The 16,964-nt window shown below is 35.9% G+C and overlaps 1 protein-coding gene and 1 non-coding gene across 2 annotated transcripts in view; one reads left to right on the top strand and one right to left on the bottom strand.

Moving 5' to 3' along the window:
• Positions 1-348: 348 nt before the first annotated feature.
• The window catches only part of Plcz1 (phospholipase C zeta 1), a gene marked incomplete at its 5' end in the record, with an annotated part of 53,707 nt that continues 37,091 nt past the window's right edge, over positions 349-16,964 (bottom strand). Inside the window, 5 exons of the mRNA XM_047549731.1 lie at positions 349-546; positions 3,800-3,846; positions 5,272-5,304; positions 6,052-6,201; positions 10,162-10,291. Of these exons, the coding sequence (XP_047405687.1) occupies positions 463-546; positions 3,800-3,846; positions 5,272-5,304; positions 6,052-6,201; positions 10,162-10,291 (444 nt within the window). The remainder of the gene's footprint in view (positions 547-3,799; positions 3,847-5,271; positions 5,305-6,051; positions 6,202-10,161; positions 10,292-16,964) is intronic.
• LOC124984191 (U6 spliceosomal RNA) lies at positions 8,894-8,997 on the top strand. The gene has a single exon (XR_007108644.1). It is a non-coding gene; the product is annotated as a U6 spliceosomal RNA (small nuclear RNA).

Genomic DNA, 16,964 nt, shown 5'->3' on the forward strand with positions numbered 1-16,964 from the left:
GAAAGTTCCAAACAAACCAAGATTCTGTATTAATAGAATCCAATGGCAGCATGGTAAGAAGAAATGTTGGTTCTTTGAAAAAGCAACCAAAAAAGATAAACCCTTAGCGCCACACTAACAAAGAGAAGGAGAGAGAAAACTAATTATTAAAATTTGTGATGAAAAAGGAAATATCACAACAGACACCACTGAAATACATAATTAGAAGCTACTTTGAAAATCTATACTCTAACAAAATAGAAAATCTTAAAGACATTGACAAATTTCTAGAGACATATGATCCTCCCAGACTGAATCAGGAAGACATACACAATTTAAACAGATCAATTTCAAGCATGGAAACAGAAGAAGTCATCAGAAGCCTACCAATCATGAAAAGCCCTGGAACAGACAGATTCTCCTAGAGAAGACACAAAGACAGATTTAACTGTTTTAAGAGTTCACTGGGGCTGGAGTTGTAGCTCAGTGGTAGAGCACTTGCCTAGCACATGTTAGGCACTGGATTGGATCCTCAGCACCACATAAAAATAAAGGTATTGTGTCCATCTGCAAAAAAAGAAAAAGAAGAAATTGGGGACACAACAGGTGCACCATCCCTTTCCTCTCTGAGAGGACCCACTCTCTCCCTTGAGGGTCCCCTTTCCCCTTTACCTTTCCCTTCTAACAAACTCATACCTGTTACTCTGAGCAACATATCAAGTCTTTTTGACATTGAGGTGAAGGCAGATCTTAGTGACAGCCTCAGTTTCATGGCAGACCTTGTGCCCTGTGACATCCTTGGACTTCTACTTCCCATCCCCCTCATGATGAAGAATATTGATCATCTTTTGACATGCTAAGGTCATTCACATATTTTCTTGTGGAAAGTGCCTGTTCAAATATTTGGCTCATTTTTCTTACTGGGTTGTCCTTTAATGTGTGTGGTGGTAGTGTAAGTGTCTGTCTGTGTGTTTGTGTGTGTGTGTGTGTGTGTGTGCGCGTGTGTGTGAAAATATTTTTCATATTTTGTAGTATAGCTTCTATTAATTATGGTATATTACAAAAAGCAAAAGTTATTTTTTTTATTTTGATGAAGTCAAATTTATCATTTCTTTTATGTCTCATTCATTTAAATGTTCCAAGAAACCTTTGCCTACCCCAAGGTTACAAAGATAGTCCACCTCATTTCCTCTAGAAGTTTCATAGTTTTAGGTTTAAGCTTATGATTATATTTGAGCTAATTTTCTGTGTGTAAGGTAAGTGACAATATTCTTTTCTTTCATACTGCTCTGAATTAATATTCCTGGTTCTTTCACTAACTAGACCGCAGGCAACTCAGTGTTTCTGGGTTTGTTTCATTAATACCACATAATGTAGGATTGCAGAAAGGATAATGGTTGATTTATGTTTTATACTAGGTGAACATTAGGCCCTGCTAACACTATAGATATACTGATTATCACTTTAGAAGAGTGACTGTCTTGGGTCAAGAATGGGAAAGATAACTGAAGTATATGCATTCAACTGTGTACATATGGAAGGTAGACAGAGACACTGATCGCTGAAAATGATAGGTAGTTGAGGCATTTACCACCAACTCCCCACTGTGTGCTAGGCTGGTGTATAAGGACAGGAGACACACAGAAGACCAATCTCTTCATAAATTGAAATTCCACTTCAATTCACCCCCTTGATGTTTGAAATGAAAATTTCCCAAGGCTTATAAAAGTCCTACAGAACTGAGTTCCACAAAGGGCTCATATTTTGTGTTCTAAGAACTCAAAATGCATCATAAGAATCCTTTGTTGGTACACCAACTTCCAGAAGGTTATTACTTTAAAAGTAATGCAATTCAACAAATGTTTTTGCAGTACCAAGAAAATGAGGGTCTTAAGAATTCCTGAAAAATGGAATCCAGTCCATTTATTTCCCAAATAAAAAAATCCATTTTTCAAGTCCATTAGAGTTTCACTTGAAAGTGAGCAATTCCATTTTCTTTGTACTAACTACATGAGCTTCTTCCCAGTGTGGCTCCTAAATTTCCCCTGACTAGAGGCCCTGGTTTGAGATACATGTTTTGCATCCCTTTAAAAACCAATACATTCTTCCATATACCAAAATTTCAAATAGAGATCTTCTTTTCATAGCTACAGGGAAGCTTCACTACAACTCTTTCAGAGAAAGGTTACTTCACTCTTCAGCAACAAGTCTGTCATTTAACCTCCAGTGCCCACCATTCCCCAGACAGAAGTCAGGGTAAGTCTAGGTGAGGAGATCATGTGCTACATGTTTCCTGTTTGAGCCCCTAAACAAACACAACCAGAAAAAAGAAAAGTTCAAAATTAGCAATGTAGTAAAACTTCCCCTCACACTGATACACACAAAATAATGAAGAGAGTCTGAGTTTGTGTCATTCCCCTTTAGCCACAGACCACTAGGAACACACAGTGGGTTTCATCGCAGAGAGGGAGAATCATGCTCTAGGGGATCACAGGGTGTCTCCTCAGGAGTGTGTTAGCAATACTCACTCTTGGATTCAAGCTGTGTTAAATGATGTAGGGGAGGGTTCAAGGAAGTAAAGCTCTCCTCTGTATTGAATGTTGTCAAGAAAAGGGGTTTATTGTATGATTGGAATAAATCTTACCCACAGGAACAAATCGAAACAAAAGGTAAAGAACCAAGTCATTTCTGTTCCAGAATAGGGCTGCTTTTTTTGTTGTTTGTTTGTTTGTTTGTTTGTTTACCAGGGATTGAAGCCAGGGCACTTGACCACTAAGTCACATCCCCAGCTCTTTTTATATTTTATTTAGAGATAGGGTCTCACTGATGTGCTTAGTGCCTCACTAAGTTGGTGAGCTGGCTTTGAATTTTGAACTCGAAATGCTTCTGCCTTAGCCTCCCAAGACACTGGGACAAGGGTGCACCACTACATCAAGTAGGATAAGGTATTTTTGTGTTTTGAAAATATTCATGCTTTTTGGCAGGCATTGAGTCATGACTTTAAAAATGATCTGCTTTTGTCCTGTTGCTCCATAGTATAGAACAACCTTGTTTGGAGGTGATGTTCTGCAAAGTCATTACGGTCAGCAAGGAAACACCTCGTCCTGACACTGAGCCCTATCCAGCTCCCAGCATCTCCGAGGCCTTGTTGATGATGAAAAGTCAGTTCTTAGCTGTCATTTTTAACAGTCAGAAGTAAGCATAAACCAAGGAATACAACTTTATCTGGGAGAATATGGATGACTTCCCTGGGGAACTGATATTTGAACTGAGTTTAATTTAAAAGGTTTTCAGTCTTCAGTCCCAGGAGTTCATTTAGTCTTTTCTTCTTTTTTCCTCCTCTCACAACATTACTGTTTCTTACAAATGAATTATGCTTAGAAAGCAAGAGTCAGAGCTGGCTTCGCACACCATTCCCAATCTTCTCTAAATGTGTGAACATTCCTTGGTTGTGAAGTTTCGATGTGTACTATGAATTAAAAGTTATTGTGAAAAAATCATAACCAGTCTACCAGTTAACATAAGGGTAAAGTAAATGATAAACAGGGTACATTTTAAAAATGGAATCAAAAAAATGTTTAAAGACATCATAAGATTGTTGAACAGGAATATTGCTCTTCAAATTGTATTTCTGATGGAGAGTAGAATATTAAAAAAGGAAATAGTTGGCTTTCAAAGTCAGTGAGGTGAGTTTGATGGGTACCTGAAGGTAAGAAAAGGAAATGCATCCTTTTTCTCCCTTATTTCAGAGTTTCATGGTAAAAAAACAAACAGATATTTATCTTACTGTAGTAATAATGGATTTTCCTGCAAAACTCACTTGATGAAAGTCTTCAAATCTCATGAAACTCCAGATCTTCAAATGACCTAGGAGATTAGGAAGGTTAATGTCTTGGGTCAATGAGCTCAATGTCCCATCTTCTGACATGCTGGACAACAGATGATTTAAATAAGATCTATCCGTCATCTGCAATCTGGAAACATCTCTCTGAGAACTGGCTGTGCATGCCTACTGAGAAAGTGCACTCTATGGAACATTAATTTTCCATAAAAATTAAATCCACACAGCCCTTGCGAATCTCGAACCTAGTAACCTAGGACATTTATGACTATGGTTTGGAAATTTAAATTCATATAGGTATTTATATTTTTAATATTTGTGACTGAGGGTAAACAAACACCAAATATGCTTCATGGGTTATTTTACACTTTCTGGTCAAGAAATAATGCATTAGTATACATCTCAAGCAGTCATTTTTTATTTGGTTTTGTTTTGTTTTGTTTTGTTTTATCTGAAGATTGTATTTAGTTTCAACAAATACCTACTGGGGACCACCTCAATTTGTCAGACATTGTCATGAGGGCTTTCACATCACCACCAGACAACAATATGGCAGGATAAGTGTTAATACTCCTGGTGTTTTGAAGAACAGTTAATAAAGATCCACACTTCACATAGCATTTAGTAAAGCAAACTCCTGCAGATGGTGAGAAGTCCAGCATGAGAAGCAGCACAGGAATCTCATTCTGACCCACAGACAGTCTTGAAAGTTCATTTAGTACAAAATCAGAAATATTGCAAATTAATTCAAGATCTCAGCATTCAAGGCACTATAGTAGCTTTCTTTTATAAATGTGGAGCCTAAATATAGTTTGAATGCACATCAATTTCATAGGCACTTATAAAGATGTCTGTATAATTACAGGGTACCAAATCCAGTGCACAGTATCTAAGAACCAGCACAAGAATTCAGGGCTAATTACTCTCTGAGATATAAAAGGGCATAAAGGGTCTGGCAATCTAATTCCTTCTCACTAAAATATGCAGTAGTGGGTGTCTGGGAGTTAAAACACTCTTCAACTTCACATCATTCATACTGTTAAATATTTGCTAACATATCTTATACAATCAGATGTATTTTAAAAGCTTGTAAGTTCTACTCATTAAAAATGATGGCAGCAAGTTGAAAAGGCAGCCTTGGTGACAGGATAGAGAATCAGTTGACAAGAACCCCACCTGGGGGTGGGGAGACCCACTAAAATACCTGTTTGTTTGTTTTTTCCACTTTTTATTTTGCATTGTTTAAAGCAAAGTCCTACTGAAGTGAATGAGTTCAATATTTCTGTTTTAATATGTAACTATTTTGCTTTATGTTTTTAAAAAAGAAAAGTTATAGACATTCATTTTGGCTGTTTTATTGTGGTGTATAGCTAACAATGTGTCCAGTACTATCTGTTGCTATCTGATGTACCAAACATAAACAAATAGTGAGGCAGGCTCAAGACTCTCACCCGTTTTGGAACACAGAGGAACACGACGGTAACCTGCAAAAGTAATTATATTGAATTAAAACAATAACAACAAATTAATCAGTTATGACCCCAACAGTGCTACTGAGAAATAAGGTGTCTTTACTAAATGTACACATAAAACTATGGCTGTAGAGTTATAGTTCCATCTTGAATATTAATTTTCTGCAAAAAAATTAAAACATTTGCAGTTTTGATTCTAACTTCCAAAATTATGTGCTCCCAAACTGAGCACACAGCATGCTCCAAAATTAGCCACAGCTCTGCTTTGAGAAGACTGTTTCCTACGTACACCTCAGATCATGTTAGGAAAGTAAGCATGCTGAAGCAAGGTAATTAGGAGCACAGTATAAATCACCCTGGCAGCCCTGGAAAGGGTCAGACAAGGATCATCTCTGGCCCCAGTCTCTTCTCCTCAGGCAAGAGTGAGTCACTTCTTCTCTCTTAAACCTGATCCCTTTCCCTTATTTCTTACGGTAGTCATGACTACTCTTCACTGAAACAGAGAACTATAATCCACGTAAAGAAACACACACACCACATTTATTTAATTAGTGTTCCTAACAAGCCCACATCCCACTCCACCTTCCACATTAGAACACATTTCTGAAATTCCAGGGAAAGAAAATAGATGTCAATACATAAAATTTTCTTTACATCTTACTTCTAAAGATAGAGGTGTTTGGTATTTCAAAGTGTACCTTTGATAAGGACAAGGTATGCTTAATGTTCACATAGTCATCTTACTTTTAAGAACATTACCTTGGTCCATGCATAGAACTGGTAAAGTATATTGCCCAAGAAATTCATTTCCAGTTATTAAACCTTGACTCTCAACCACAAAACGTATCAATGACAATTCTGGCACTTGAATAATAAATGTGAATGTTTCATTCCATCTTGGATTAAAAGCTGAAAGATAAAGGAGTAGATACAAAAAATTATGGACACCATCTCTAGGGAAAAATAAATAACAATTACTCTTCAAAATTTTTCAATACTTTAGTAATAATAATGAAATAGCTTGTGTTTCAGAGCACTTCAGTTTTTAAGGCTCTCGATGAAAGGAATAAGTTATAATAATAACAATATTAGCTATGTTATAAAAACTTCACATAGATCACCTCCTTTAATCTTCACATTGACTTCATCAGGGTTATTATTGCCCCAAATCCCAGATAAAAACCTGAGCCACAGAGATGTTACAGAACTTCCTAGGGTTTCACACGCATAATCATTAAGTGATGGAGGAGGAGTCCATATTCAGGGATTCTGATTTCAGAGCAGAAACTTCTAATCATCATGCAATATGACTGATGTGCCTAGGCATTCCCTTAACAAACAAACTGAGACATGAAGAAGTTAACATCATTTTTCTATACCAGGTCCTATGACAGGAATAGCTCCATACATAGTTTTTGAACTACAAGCTAGATAATTAATTCTCTAAAGCTAGATCTTCATCTTTCTTTTGACTAAGTGATCATTTCAAGGTCCAAAGTGGATCAATAATTTTGTTCTCTAATAAAATCAATCACCCCAAACAACCAACCCCTTGCCAAAACAAGAAATCCAAATGGTTTTACTAACTGACCCAAATTATCCAAAATATAGAGCATAATTTAATGGAATCAAGATATTCACATTCAGATCAAATATATATTTTACTCAGTAAAGACTCAAAGGTTTAGAAAGAAATAATATATATTGTTTTCCAGGTACAAAGGAATACTACACTTGCTATATCATAGCTTTTGTTCTTTTCAGAAGCACTGATGAATTTGTGACTAATTATACTAATATTATGTTTTCTGGGTTGCACCTGTGATCATAAAGGCACAGTTACCAAATAGCAATCCAGGATGTGGTCTATGCCCATGGAAACAGTAAACTAATTGGCTCATGCTGGGATAATAACTGTATAACCTTGACCTAAGAAGAGAAACAAACATATAGAGTTCAGGAGCAGATTTAGAGTCAGTTCTTTATAGACATTGCAAAATGTCTACAGCAAATTCTTAAACTGAGTTAAGAATTTAACAAATTTAAGAATTTGTCCTTCTTTATACATTAGAAGCCCCACTTCTTTATACATACCATTTCTTCCTTCCTTCCTTCCTTTGTATCACTATATATCTCTCTGTCTCTGTCTTTGTCTTGGTCTTTCTGTCTTTCTCTCTCTCTCTTCTCTCTCTCTCTCTCTCTCTCTCTCTCTCTCTCTCTCTCTCTATCTCTTTCTCTCTCTTTCTGACACACACATACATAATTGTACATTAAATGAGAATCTCCTTTTAGTTGTCGAGATTAAAAAAAAGGTATCTAGGATATGAAATGTGATAGAGGTTAATATAGTTTTCTACAAATGACAAAAAATAAATTACCTTCTCTGTATCCAAATACGGTCCTTTTCCTCCCAGACTCTTTACATCGATAATGACATTACTGTTACCCTGGTTGTTAAACTCTTGGCAATCCCTCTGGTCCACCCATCTAGACCTTTACTCCTGCACAATGTCCCTCACATGCATCCCTCTATTGCTTTTCTGATGCCACAGCTTTCCTTACCACCTGATTTCTACATCCTTGAAGTCAGTCATATCCTGACTCTCCATCGTATCTCTTATCTCCCTCTCATACTCTTCTTCTCTGATCTGCAGACACAATCCTTCTAACACTCAACTCTGTTTTAGTGTCATGGTTCTGTTTTAAAAGTCCTAAGAAAGTCCCTAAGAACTTGGATGGCTTTTGCAATTTTCCATGACCATCTCCAATATCACATTCTCCTTTTGCCTTTCACTAACCTTTCTTAGACACCCTGTACTCCACCTACCTTGAGCTTCTTGGGTTTTCCCCAGCATATTTAAATTGTGTCTTTATGCTTTAGGATTCATATTTTTCTTTTTTTCTTAAATGCCCTTATTCTCAATCTGTACAAAAACTAAAAAAAACTACATATTCTCTGAGAGCCATCTCTAAATATGTCCCTTCTCCTACCATTCTTTCTACTCTCGTTGAAGAACTAATGAACCCACATCATAATGTTTTACTTGTATCTCATCTCTATACTGAATTGTAAGCTATCTATAATACAGTTAATTGATAAATACAGAGTAAGATACTTAATCAGGAACTATATAATAATATATTTAATAAACAGAAATTTTAAGTCTTTTCATACTTGTTAGAGCACCAGGTCTTTAGCATAGCAGGAGATCAGATTTGATGAACCTAAAACTGAATTTCTATGGAAATATTTCCATAAAGTCCAGGGATGTGATCAAAATTCTAGAATTCTGGTTCTTTGTATTTTACCATGAAGACCCAAGGAGAAGTTGGAGGGAACAAGAGATGGCTTACTCTAAGCTTCTTTACACAGCAGTTATTTTTTGACACTGCCACTGGAATGTGGCTTCAATTCTAAAGGGTGACAAAAAAGGCAGTAACTCCTCGCTGATATCCCTTCCCACGGATAACTTGGGATGAGGCAGCAAAAACTTCCCAAAACTTTTTTTTCTATGACTTTTTCACTAGAGTCCATTAAGGGGGTGCAAATGAAGCAGCATGTGAACATTGTTAGAAATTATCATTCAAGAAGAATAAGACGATGCTCCCTTCAGCAGCACATACGCTAAAATTGGAATGATACAGAGCTTAGCATGGCCCCTGCACAAAGATGACACACAAATTCATGATGTATTTCATATTTTTTGGATGAATGTGGAGACTACCAGGCTAAGTAAAATAAGTCAATCCAAAACAACCAAAGATGGAATGTTCCCTCTGATACATGGATGCTAACCTGCAATGAGAGGAGGGAGGAAGAAAAGAAGTTCAGAGAATTCAACAAAGAAGAACAAAGGGAAAAGAAGGGGTAGGAAATAGGAAAGACAGAGGAATGAATCTCACATATATGAATATATGTACATATGTACTTATATGAATACACCACTGTGAATCCCACCATTGTGTATATCCACAAGACTGGGATCCTAATTAGAATAAGCTATATTCCATGCCTATATAAATATATCAAAATAGATTCTGCTGTCATGTATAACTAAAAAGAACAAATAAAGATTTTTTTGAAAAAGATCACACCAGCAATTCTGCCAATGTCATTTAATCTAGAGCATATTTCCAGACCCTGAAATGAAATCCACTATGCTTTGGAAATATCTATTTAAAGAGGATTCCAGATGCAAGGACTAGTTCCAAGGTCTCCTCTAAGGTGATCCTGACTAGGGCTTAATCCCAGGAGCCTATCCTTTTCAACATTTCGTTAGTGATTGCAACTTCAGAGAAGAAATGATAATGCCAGTACTGTAATCACATAAAATGTCACTGGATACTAGAAGGTGGAAAATCTTACCGAAGTCATTCCTTCCAATCCTATACTTCCCTTTTGGCAAAAATGACTGCATTATAAATCTAAATATTGAATCAGTAGGTTTTTATCACTTTTTTAGCCTGAGTCAGAAGCTATAGAACTTTGATCTAAAATAATTCGACCAGTGAAGTAAAAATGTGTAATATGCTGTGTCAGAATGATCATGAGATTTTCATTAAATATAGAGGTTAGAAGCTAAATAGATTTGCAGCTGTCAAAATGTCTTTCTGAAATATGAAGGAAAACATAAAAAGGTGGTAAAAGTGAAAAGAGCAATAATTTTGCATGTCAGATAAATTATTCTAATTTTTCTATCTATTATCTGAAAACATACCTAAATAACCTCATCACTTTCAAACTGTTTTTCAGTCAACATTTTGGTAAAAATAAAAACTTTTGCCTTATGAATAAGATATATATATATGTTAATGTGTAATTTGTAAGTTTTTCAACAAGAATTCTAGTAAGATATATTAGGAGCTCACCATTTTTTTTAATTACACGAGTCTGCTGTTTCGTTTGATCATTTGGAACACCAAAAACTTCTATAATCACTAATGTGTCAATCTTGTTAGAGGATGAGTTATTAAGAGGCAACTGGATACCACTGATGAGCTGCACAAATGTATATGAACATGAGAATTCAGCAGAATATTAAATTGCATCCACACTTAATTTCAAAATAAAATTAATTATATATTCTAAAAAATGGATAGGCTCCATCAGTTTCTATAAAATTAAATATGTAAAATAATGCATATTTTAGAATCAAAGTATTTTACTCTCAAGTATCAGTACATAAATACTAAGACAATGTCTAAACCATTCCATTTTACTGAAATGTGTTTATTATGGTAGAATCCATAATGTCCAAGATTTATGAGTAATTAGCATATTTTATGTATTTCTAAGGATTCTTATACCAGGTACTATTCTCAAATTCATACTAAGTATACTAAAAAAAATTAAAAGCAAATGAATAGTCCTTCTCAAATATAAAAAAGCATCATGTAATTCATTATAATATTTTCTGAAAAATTAATGTTCCAATAATTTATCAAATTTTGCATTATCCATTTTATCTGTTTTGTCATAAGTAACCTGAATTTGGAAAAATCACATATCTCTTATGCATATTAGGGACTGGGTGTCAAAAGAGTGTTTAACAAAGTAATTCTAATATTTTTATTTAGACTTTTATTAGCCAAGCTAATTATTGAAGCAGAACTTGACTTTACCTTTAGAAGCAAAGTGAACTCAAAAAAAGGTATTCAGATTGTACTGATTTAGGGTAAGAAATGGAAGTTATAAGCCTAAAAATGCAGTTATAAAAATCAAGTCACAACTTTAATTCCTGAAGAATATATAGAGAAACAATGAATAAATTTGTTTGCTTTTTTTTTTTTAAAGAGAGAAGGAAGGAGGATAAAAGAGATATACAGAGAGTTAGAAAGAGGAACATTCATTATGGCATTAGCTAGAAACCAGAGTGACTGCAAATATTTAGCAGTCAATACTCAGAGGGCCTCAATCAGTCAGCATAATTACACATCAAAGTTTTTAGAAAGAACATAGATTTCTAGTACACTGATCCCAGTGTATACCAGCTAACTATCAGCTCTTCAGGTAGCAGACCCTTACCAAAATGGAGAAGTTCAGCTTTGGTAAGCCTCAGGCCAAACATCACAAAACATTGCCTAATTCTTAATTTTAATAACATAATTGAATATGAAACTGTAATTTACAAAGCCTGTAAGAGGCACTGCTGAAAAAGGGGTGTCCAACAGAAAACCCTGCTGGGTAATCAGAGTGACTCTTTCATATCCTGTGGTCTCACACGTAAGATTTTGAATTTAGATAGTGGTTCCATGCTTTTTATAAGTTTGGAAATAAATGACCTAGACCAAAACACTGTTTGTAGATGATCAAGATTAAACCAGGAGTAGAGAAGCCAGCTGGCGGATGAGTCAGGCTGCTTACATTGCAGAGGTAGCAGGCGGACACCCAACCCACCTACCTTGAGGAGCTGGGCAGCGGGTAGCCAACCCACCCAACCACCAGGCCAAAGACAGACACCATCACTGAACAACGCCTACACCACCACCACCACCATGCCAAGGTTTGTCGCCATCATGGAGCTAGTCAGAGGTTTCTTTATAGGCTGGTGCAGGCATTTTAAATTACTCCTAAGGGCATGGCCATCATCATTAGAAGGGCAACTCCCTTCCTGAAACACCTACAGGAGGCTAGAGGACTGTGGCAGGCGAGACCCGGGGCCCAGGGTTACTCCACATGCATCCAAAGATGGCGACTGGCAGAGAGCCAAAGGGCGTGCTGAATGCGCCTTGAGAAAAACAGGAAGCATTTGCCATTGGCTGTATGATAATTAGTTCAGCTGCTTAGCACGTGGATAGATATATCTTACATGTATGCTTGAGCTCATGATCGCTTGACCTTTAATAGGATTGGATGGACATATCTGGTTACAATTGCTTATGCATGAGACTGCTTATATATTGAGAGTGTTATCTGAATAAAGCAGAAGCTGCTTCATGAACCTCTAAAGAGTACTTGTCGTTTGTCCCGCTGGTCGGTGGCAAGTGAAAGTGGTGGCAAGTGACAGAGGACCTTTGACAAGACCCAGGAGCCAAGAAGAGGAGGTATTGAGAGACTCGGGATCAACTCAGAGCCACCAGTGAATATACCCCACCTGAAGGCCACCACCCCTAGAAGGCCAGCTTCCTAGTGGAGCACCGCATTATCAAGTTCCTCCAAGACTTCAGATTACTGAAGGCTAAGAGGTAAGTTATTGGAAATCTACAGAAACAATATTAGTCAATAGAGGAAATCTGCAATATCCCAGAGTTTCTCTACTAGAGGGGTAGACACCTAAACAATATGAGAAAACAAGGGAAGAAAATGTCCCAAACAAACCTAGATGGTATAGCAATAAATTCCAATGATAGCATGGCAGAAGAAATGTCAGAAAGGGAGTTCAGAATGTACATAATCAAAACGATCAGAGAAGCAAACAAGGAGGTGAAAGAACAAATGCAGGCATTGAAGGATGAGATGAAAGGGCAAATGCAGACATTGAATGATCACACCAATCGACAGTTAAAAGACCAAATACAGGAAGTGAAAGATCATTTCAATAAAGAGTTAGAGATATTGAAAAAAAAATGAAGAGAAATCCTTCAAATGAAGGAAACAATAAACCAAATTAAAAACTCCATAGAAAGCATAACCAATAGGATAGAACACCTGGAAGACAGAACCTCAGACATTGAAGACAAAATATTTAATCTTGAAAACAAAGTTGACCAAACAGAGAAGACGGTAAGAAATCATGAACAGAATCTACAAGAACTATGGGATATCATGAAAAGGCCAAATTTAAGAATTACTGGAATTGAGGAAGACTTAGAGAAACAAACCAAAGAAATGAACAATCTATTCAATGAAATAATATCAGAAAATTTCCCATATCTGAAGAATGAAATGGAAAATCAAGAATAAGAGGCTTATAGGACTCCAAATACACAAAATTACAACAGACCCACACCAAGGCACATTATAATAACATACAAAATAAAGACAGAATTTTAAATGCTGCAAGAGAAAAGAATCAAATTACATTCAGGGGGAAACCAATATGGATATCAGCAGATTTTTCAATCCAGACCCTAAAAGCTAAAAGGGCCTGGAACAACATTTTTCAAGCTCTGAAAGAAAATGGATGCCAATCAAGAATCTTATACCCAGCAAAACTTATCTTCAGATTAGATGACAAAATAAAACCCTTCCATGATAAACAAAAGCTAAAAGAATTTACAAAAAGAAAGCTGGCATTACAGAACATTCTCAGCAAAATATTCCATGAGGAAGAGATGAAAAACAATGATGTAAATCAACAAAGGGAGGAACTACCCTAAAGGAACAACCAAATCAAGTCATGTCAAAAAAAAAAAAAAATGAGCCAAATGACCAGGAACATAAATCATATCTCAATAATAACCCTGAATGTTAATGGCTTGAACTCATCAATAAAAAGACATAGACTGGCAGATTAGATTAAAAAGAAAGATCCAACAATTTGCTGCCTGCAAGAGACTCATCTCACGGAAAGAGATACCCACAGACTAAAGGTGAAAGGATGGGGAAAAACATACCATGCACATGGACACAGCAAAAAAGCCAGAATATCCATCCTCATATCAGATAATGTGGACTTCAAGCCAAAGTTAGTTAGAAGGAATAAAGAAGGACATTTCCTACTGCTTAAGGGACGCATAAATCAGCAAGACATAACAATCATAAATATCTATGCCCCAAACAGTGGCTCATCCATATACATCAAACAAATCCTTCTCAATGCCAGAAATCAAATAGACCACAACACAATAATACTAGGTGATTTTAACACACCTCTCTCACCACTGGACAGATCCTCCAAACAAAAGTTGAACAAAGAAACCATAGATCTCAAAAACACAATCAATAATTTAGACTTAACAGACATTTATAGAATATACCATCCAACCAAGAGCGAATACACTTTCTTCTCAGCAGCACATGGATCCTTTTCTAAAATAGACCATATATTATGCCACAAAGTTACTGTTAGCAAATACAAGAAGATGGAGACACTACCTTGTATTCTATCAGATCATAATGGATTGAAGTTAGAAATAAATGAAAGAGTAAAAAACAGAAACTACTCCAACACCTGGAGATTAAACAATATGCTATTATATGATGAATGGATAACAGAAGATATTAGGAAGGAAAATAAAAATTCTTAGAGGTAAATGAGAACAAAGAAACATCATATCAAAATCTCTGGGACACTATGAAAGCAGTACTTAGAGGAAAATTTATTTCATGGAGCGCATTTAATAAAAGAAGTAAAACTCAACAAATAAACGACCTAATACTACAGCTCAAAGCCCTAGAAAAAGAACAGACCAACAACAAAAGTAGTAGAAGACAGGAAATAGTTAAACTCAGAATTGAAATCAACAAAATTGAAACAAAAGAAACAATACAAAAAATTGACAAAATAAATAGTTGGTAATAAATAAACAAAATTGATAAACCTTTAGCCACACTAACAAAGAGAAGATGAGAGAAAACCCAAATCACTAAAATTCGGAATGAACAAGGAAATATCACAACAGACACAAGTGAAATACAAAACATAATTAGAAGCTATTTTGAAAATCTATACTCCCACAAAAATAGAAAATCTCAAAGACATCAACAGGTTTCTAGAGACATATGAATTACCTAAACTGAACGAGGAGGACATACACAACTTAAATAAACCAATTTCAAGCAATGAAATAGAAGTCATCAAAAGCCTACCAACAAAGAAAAGTCCGGGACCAGATGGGTTCTCAGTCGAGTTCTATAAAACCCTTGAAGAAGAGCTCATTCCAATACTCCTCAAAGTATTCCATGAAATAGAAGATGAGGGAACCCTCCCAAACTCATTCTATGAAGCCAATATCACCCTGATACATAAATCAGACAGAGACACATCGAGGAAAGAAAATTTCAGACCAGTATCCTTAATGAACATTGATGCAAAAATTCTCAACAAAATATTAGCAAATTGCATACAAAAATATATTAAAAAGATAGTGTACCACGATCAAGTGGGTTTTATCCTAGGGATGCAAGGTTGGTTCAACATCCAGAAATCAATAAATGTAATTCACCATATCAAAATACTTAAAGTCAATAATCACATGATTATTTTGATAGATGGAGAAAAAGCATTTGATAAAATACAGCATCCCTTCATGCTCAAAACACTAGAAAAAATAGGGATAGTGGGAACATTCCTTAACATTGTAAAGGCCATCTACGCTAAGCCCATGGCCAATATCATTCTAAATGGTGAAAAATTGAAAGCATTCCCCCTAAAAACTGGAACAAGGCAGGGATGCCCTCTTTCACCACTTCTATTCAACATTGTCCTCGAAACTCTAGCCAGAGCAATTAGACAGACCAATGAAATTAAAGGGATACAAATAGGAAAAGAAGAACCCAAACTAACCCTATTTGCTGAGGACATAATTATATATTTAGAGGAATCAGGAAATTCCACCAGAAAACTTTTAGAACTCATAAGTGAATACAGTAAAGTAGCAGGATATAAGATCAATGCTCATAAATCCAATGCATTTTTATACATAAGTGATGAATCTTCAGAAAGAGAAATTAGGAAAACTACCCTATTCACAACAGCTTCAAAAAAATAAAATACTGGGGAATCAATCTAACAAAAGAGGTGAAAGACCTCTACAATGGGAACTATAGAACACTAAAGAAAGAAATTAAAGAAAACCTTAGAAGATGGAAAGATCTCCCATGTTCTTGGATAGGCAGAATTAATATTGTCAAAATAGCCATACTACCAAAAGTGCTATACAGATTCAATGCAATTCCCATTAAAATCCCAATGACGTACCTTACAGAAATAGAGCAAGCAATTATGAAATTCATCTGGAAGAATAAGAAACCCAGAATAGCTAAAGCAATCCTTAGCAGCAAGAGTGAAGCAGGGGGTATCGCAATACCAGACCTTCAACTATACTACAAAGCAATAGTACCAAAAACTGCATGGTAGTGGCACCAACATAGACAAGTAGATCAATGGTACAGGATAGAGGACACGGACAAAAACCCAGATAAATACAATTTTCTCATAGTAGACAAAGGTGCCAAAAATATGCAATGGAGAAAAGATAACCTCTTCAACAAATGGTGCTGGGAAAACTGGAAATCCATATGCAACAGAATGAAACTAAACCCCTATCTCTCACCCTGCACGAAAATCAACTCACAATGGATCAAAGACCTTGAAATCAGAGACCCTGCATCTTATAGAAGAAAAAGTAGGTTCAAATCTTCAACTTGTTGGCTTAGGATCAGACTTCCTTAACAGGACTCCCATAGCACAAGAAATAAAAGCAAGAATCAATAATGGGGATACTCAACTAAAAAGCTTTGTCTCAGCAAAGGAAACTATCAGCAATGCGAAGAGAGAGCCTACAGAGTGGGAGAAAATCTTTGCCACTCATACTTCAGATAGAGCACTAATTTCCAGAATATATAAAGAACTCAAAAAACTCTACACCAAGAATACAAATAACCCAATCAACAAATGGGCTAAGGATATGAACAGACATTCACAGAAGAAGATCTACAAGCAATCAACAAACCTATGAAAAAATATTCAACATCTTTAGTAATAAGAGAAATGGAAATCAAGACTACC

This window comes from Sciurus carolinensis, chromosome 4, assembly GCF_902686445.1.
Source record: "Sciurus carolinensis chromosome 4, mSciCar1.2, whole genome shotgun sequence".
NCBI classification, from domain to species: Eukaryota; Metazoa; Chordata; class Mammalia; order Rodentia; family Sciuridae; genus Sciurus; species Sciurus carolinensis.